The 6,088-nt window shown below is 35.7% G+C and overlaps 1 protein-coding gene across 1 annotated transcript; it reads right to left on the minus strand.

Annotated features, from left to right (window-relative positions):
• Positions 1-2,454: 2,454 nt before the first annotated feature.
• Positions 2,455-5,158, minus strand: LOC143565673 (IQ domain-containing protein IQM1-like). Its single transcript, XM_077052576.1, has 7 exons — positions 5,021-5,158; positions 4,197-4,691; positions 3,926-4,106; positions 3,741-3,829; positions 3,464-3,551; positions 3,037-3,369; positions 2,455-2,947 (listed from the first exon to the last, which is right to left on the minus strand). Exons 2-7 carry the CDS (start codon positions 4,673-4,675, stop codon positions 2,573-2,575), a joined length of 1,545 nt encoding a protein of 514 aa, XP_076908691.1. The 5' UTR covers positions 4,676-4,691; positions 5,021-5,158; the 3' UTR covers positions 2,455-2,572.
• Positions 5,159-6,088: the final 930 nt, after the last annotated feature.

The raw sequence follows: 6,088 nt of genomic DNA on the forward strand, positions 1-6,088 counted from the left end.
GGATGTTAAACCGAAAGCCGTATCTTTTTATTATCTTGTTCTTGAACCGGATAGCTTCTCGTTAAAAGGCCGGTGTGTGTGTATGTATGTATGTGTCAGGAGAAGTCAACTGCCCCTTTGAAAAAATAATAATTGACTAATTTACAAAAATAGTCCCTTAGCTATTTGTCTAATACCAACTGATTATAAAACCTTAATTTCGTGTTTCGGGTCGTGTTAGTAATTTTGGTATGCTAGTGTAAAGAAATATAACTTGGTGAGTAAGGTACAAGTTATACGGGATGTGATTACTTTGTAAACACGTTAATGGTTTAGGTTGTTAGGATAAGTTTAAATATTTGAATTATTTTTGTTGATTACCTTTTTAAATTAGAGTCAAACTGAAACATGTCTAGGTTAACGGTGTAGGTATAAGCTGTAATAAAGTTAGAAACCTTTTCTTTTTTTGAAAGACAAATTCTTTTACCTTCAGAGATTCAAACTCTAGACTTTTAGGTGTTTAAAAGACTGTCTCTGTCACCGAGTCACCAGTCCTAAGGCTAGCAAAATGTTTTTGTTGTTAGCCAAATCTTGTGCATATCAATTCTTATCTTGACTTTTGCGTTGTTGTATTTTAACTTTGTATGTCTAGTTTTCTACTAAATGTTTCTTCTACATAAACTGGTGTTAAATGAGCCGAACTTGCACACCCAAGTTCCACGTGCAAGGAACCCAACTACTCCAACAAAACAAATAGTTATTACTATAATTCGCCTCAAAATTATATTTATATAAATAGTTGATGTGATAACACAAACTCACAAAATCACTATTTATATAGTTATTTTTGATACATTGTATAAAATGCACTAGACTAAAATAATTGAAAATTTTATTCAATAGAAAGAATCAAGAATGACAGCCACATTGCATTTTCAACAGGGTTGTCAAATTGTTTGCGTTTGCCGGTCCAACTGAGTCTTGACTCTTGATTGGGTCAAACCGGATCTTTTTTTTTTTTTTTTTTCTTTTTCTGTTTATTAATCACTTTAATGAAAACGCTATGATTCCGAGCTGACCACTTTTGTCATGGTCCGACAGCCATATGACATATCATCCAAGTCCAGAGACCCAAATGGACAGTTGGTCTTGGTCCAAGGACACCGCCACTTGTTGGGCTTCAATGGATCCACATGCCACCTTTTGTGGCTTCTGTGCCCATAACTTCAAGTTTACTCGGCCCTTGCATACTAGTTATTTAGAATCCGAATAAAGTCACGCACTATAACATTTGTTGCCTATCTAGCCAACGATTGACTTTATGTTATCGGTATATCTTTAAAAATCTTGTTCCGATAACATGTCTGGATTAGTTTGTATATTCTTAAACTTTAATTTTCTTTTATTTATAATGCATTATGTTTTTTTTAATTTTCTTTTATTTATAATGCATTATGTTTTTTTTAATTTTCTTTTATTTATTATGCATTATGTTTATTAAAAAAATGTACAATTAAAATGTATATTTTCTATCCCGGCGAAATGTCGTCGAGTTTCATTTATTCAGTTTTCTTTTGGCGTATTAACGGTAGACACGTGGAATATGCAGTCAACGTTTTTTAAGTTTACCTACCAACGACATGTCGTCGGTATAGGGTTAGCTATACCGAGGACATAATGTTGTCGGGATAGGTGTTGTTGCCTTGTTGGTATAGCTACAAATCCTTGTAGTGACATCCGTGGTTATATTAAGCTATTGCCATTGTTAGTTCTAAAAAAAATCATAAATTTATACCCCATATATCAATCATGTATTGATAAATTTATACACCTTCTATCGTCTTGTTACTACTTAGCTTCTTTTCAATAGAATAAATCAACTATTGGCTGCATCAAAATCATCGTTAGAATGTTTGTTAAGCAGCGATCTAGGTAACTTACAAAATAACTCGCTTCATAAAGGTAAAATGTGATATGTGAACTTGTAGTACCACTGAACTCTTGTAGATTAGATATTTTATATATGATATGTGTAGGAAATGATTATATGCATATCATAGTCGTTATGTCGTGTATGATGACATGTGGTGGTGTAACACATTTTTCTTGATATAGCGCGCGAGACATAAGGTATACCATATACTATCCACTTAGCATTTATTTCAGGTGTATTTTTCTATGCCGCCGGGGTGAAAGATGATACATTAGTAAAATTAGTTGATAGACGATCGTAAGTCATATAACTATATATATGTTGAGTTACTACTTTTGTGACTTCCCACTAGTTTTTTAACATCATTTTCTTGTAGCGGTCGTAGATGATCATAAACTTATAGTCTTATACATATGAAATTTGCACCTAAAATAAACCAAGAAGTTTTGTTTCTTCATTAGATATGTATCAACTTTCTTTACAAAGAGATGAAATAATCAAATTAATAAAAACTGCCAAAAAAAGCAGCTCTCAAAACTGGTTATAACTTGTAACACATAATTCATGTTAAAACATAATAAAAAAAATGAACCAATAAGTCACGTTAATTTCCGAGTCATAATTTTAACTAAGAGAATCAACATCCTTAACTTGATCAGCTTAGCTAGTCGTAGCCATGACAGTCCTAGGGCTCGGGAGTCCCATGTACGAAAGCCTTGGCGAGAGCCGAACCTTTGGGCTCGGTCTTGGTGACGGGACAGGCCCATAAGCCGCAAAGTTTGTAGGACCAACCCGAGGAGACAAGTTGACCTGTTCAAGAGCCCGGGATTGCAAATCGGCTGGATAGTCACGAACACACCCGATACGTGGCCCAATTCCTGATGTCCACTTGCATGACAAACGGCTAGCCAAAGTAGGCGTACGAAGAATGTCAACTCGTCTAGGAGGAATTACAATTGGTTTAGGTTTCGATTCGGGTTCAGGCACCTTAAACGAAAAGCCAACGCTCACGTTATCATCATCAATCGAACATCTCTGCATTAAAAATTGTAATAAGGAATAAGAATCAAACTAGTACAAAATGTACAAATTTTTAATCCATACGCAAATGAATATATTTGTACCTTCACGTTTGTAAGATCAATATGGTTTTGTTCCAAGAAACAAATGAATTCCCTAAAGTTTTCTTCTGTTGGGAGGTAATGACCACTATACGGCCATATGGCCTCGAGAACACCGCCGTGCGCGACTAACCGTCCAGCGGCGGTGGTGGCCCCACCGGCTAGAAAACTTGAATGTTGAAAAAGTCCTTTCTTTTTTTGGCCAACATACAAGTTTCTTGTAGTGCTTAAAACAAATATCCATTTTGAACCCTCAATGGTCTCTAATGGCAAACCGCTTTGACGGAAAACGAGCCTCCCATTCTCGACTATCACTTCGTATTGTTCTCTTTCGTTCTGTTGAATATGAAGAATAGAAAATGATTAAGGTTATGGTCCTTATGGAGTTTTAAGGTTGTGTTTAGGAAAATGAGCGTGGAATGCGACTTACGGGTCCTAAATATTTGATGCATTGACGTTGTAGATGTGACCTCGGACACTTTTCGAGGTTTACTTCTTTGCCATCTCCGACATCCAACCTTCATAATTAAAGAATATAAAAATGTTAGTCAGAGTCTGCTATCGGTTATAGTTATTATTATTTCATTTATCGTCTGCTTTTAAGTTTGTTTCTTAGTCATTATTCTATATCTGGCTTGAATATTTTGATAGTTATTAATGTTTTATCATTATCTTTTTCATGATTATTATTGATGACAAGTTCTTACCAGTAGAAAAATGGTTGGCTGCTTTCGCTTTCGAACCATATATCGTAATACATGTGCAAGTTGTGACCATAACGATGCCGTGGGTCAATCTGCAAGAACAATTAAAAGAAATTATTAGACAAAATCCTAAAAAAAGCATTTCAAAATTAGCATAAAATCAAGCCTAAAAGGTTTTCGGTTCTTACAGCTTCAAGCCAATGTTGTAAGGCCAGTTTTTGAGCCTTTTCATTCTTTGACAACCCCTTTCCAACCTTAGCAGCCCGGGTCCGAGCCCTGGCCCACCGTGAAACTGCAGTCTCATGCTTCTCTACGTTGAAAAAGGAAACCGAGCTTCGATCCAAAGCCGCAAAATCCAAAGCCTTCCACCTACGAAACATCAAAAAGTTTAGAAAAAATATTTTGATAATGCTAAAACTGAACAAAATAAGTAAATAATATGAGGATTAATCAACTAACCATAACTCTTCAACAACGACAGCACAATCGGCTAAATTCCTTCGTGTCCGATAACTCTTGTAAATTTTCTGAACCGTAGTGGCTGCAGCATTGAGTTCACTAACGGGCCGAGGCGAAAAGAACACAACGGGCTCAGGAGCAAGATTTGTCGACCCCACATGGCCCGTTTCAAGATTCGGGTTTTCAGGTTCGGGCTTTCTAAAATCCTGAACCAAATTCTTAAAAGACAGAGAGGTTTCAAGCATTATCTTTAACGGTTCACAAGTGTTTAAACTGATTGAGTTCCTTCTGGTTCTAGGACTAGGATCCTGCGAATCACCGGATATTTTTATGATACTCTCGGGTTCTGAATCGGGCTTCTTGAAACTATCAGATCTTAACCGATTCTCAAGGTTATTAGCATCATATGGTAGATCTAAAAACCCATGTCTCAAGATTACTTCCCAAGCTGATGATAAAAATGACAAGGATAAGCCCATACCAGTTTAATATACCCTGCACAATCATAATCAAACTTAATTAAATTATTGATGATTAAGCCATAAATTATTATTTTAAATTGATGCCAACAAAAAACAAAAACATCAAATTGCTTTTTGTGAGGTCACAAGGGACGACTTTTTTTCATTTTTTTGTCTAAGCATGCAATAACTGTACAAAATTGCCAATAATTGAACATAAATTAATCATGTAAAACACACATAACCTTTAATAAAGATCAATTTTTTTTTCAGCAAATCATGACACCCAATTGAAAAAAAAACACCCAATTAAGCTATCATCATTATGAATCAAACCCAGAAACAGAATTCAAAAACACTCACCTCGAATCAAGATTCCAGAATCTTGAAACAGTTGCTCTGTTTTTGGTATAAACTGGTACAATAATGGAGTTGAAGGTCTGTCTGTGTGTTTGGTGCTTGTATGTTGATGATGATGATGAATATGATGACAAATCTCAGGCTCAGCTATTTATACAAAGATCTCTGTGGAAAAATATTTAACACACGCACACACGTCTTTGAATTGTTTTTACTGGTGTAAAAGATTGACTGTATAAAAATAAAAGAATGGTTTTGACTTATGGAAATGAGATTTCAAACTCCGGGTGCACGTTTCTGATGATTCAAAGCTTGAGAATGTGGAATGCACTTTATTAATTTCGTATAAAGTTTGCTTCTTTATCTATCTGTGTATGGATTTTGAAGATACATATACATATATATAATAATAATAATATAAATAATGGAGTAGATAGATAGATTGAAAATGGTCAAAGAAAGGAAGCTGGATCCGGGTTCCATGAAAACTCGTACTCGTACAATTATGAATGAAATGCATGTGGGGTATTGAGTTCACTATTTACGTGTTTATTAGTGATTTGAGATTTTTTTTTCATTAATACGGCGCATACCGTACCCGTATTGGTACTGAACAGGCGCACACCGTACCCGTATTGGTACTGAACAGATAAATATGGTACGTTAGTGTTAGGATTAGTGAAGGCCTTTGGGCCGGGTTCGTTGGTTGACGATTAGAAGACAAAAGGGGCGGCCCATTTAATTATGGAGGAAAGCCCATTTGACATTTTCTTGGTCCCTAAATCACTTAACCAAATTGTTCTCTATATATATGTCATAGTCATGTATTGTAATCTTTGTACTGTGTTTAATAAAATACCCTAGTTGCAGCCCGTAGACGTAGGTCGTCTTGACTGAACGACGTAAAATCCCGTGTTTCTTATTTATTGTTTTCGTTTGGGCGTGTGTGTTTGTGTTTCCGCTGCGTACCGACTCTGTTCAATACCTAACAAGTGGCATCAGAGCCGAAGATTCGTTAACATCCACGGGTGCACTGAGACGAAAGAAGAATTATTTCCGATTTGTAAATCC

This window comes from Bidens hawaiensis, unplaced genomic scaffold (genome assembly GCF_021521415.1).
Source record: "Bidens hawaiensis isolate Kalapana, Puna unplaced genomic scaffold, B.hawaiensis_p1.1 tig00001206_1, whole genome shotgun sequence".
Taxonomy (NCBI): Eukaryota; Viridiplantae; Streptophyta; class Magnoliopsida; order Asterales; family Asteraceae; genus Bidens; species Bidens hawaiensis.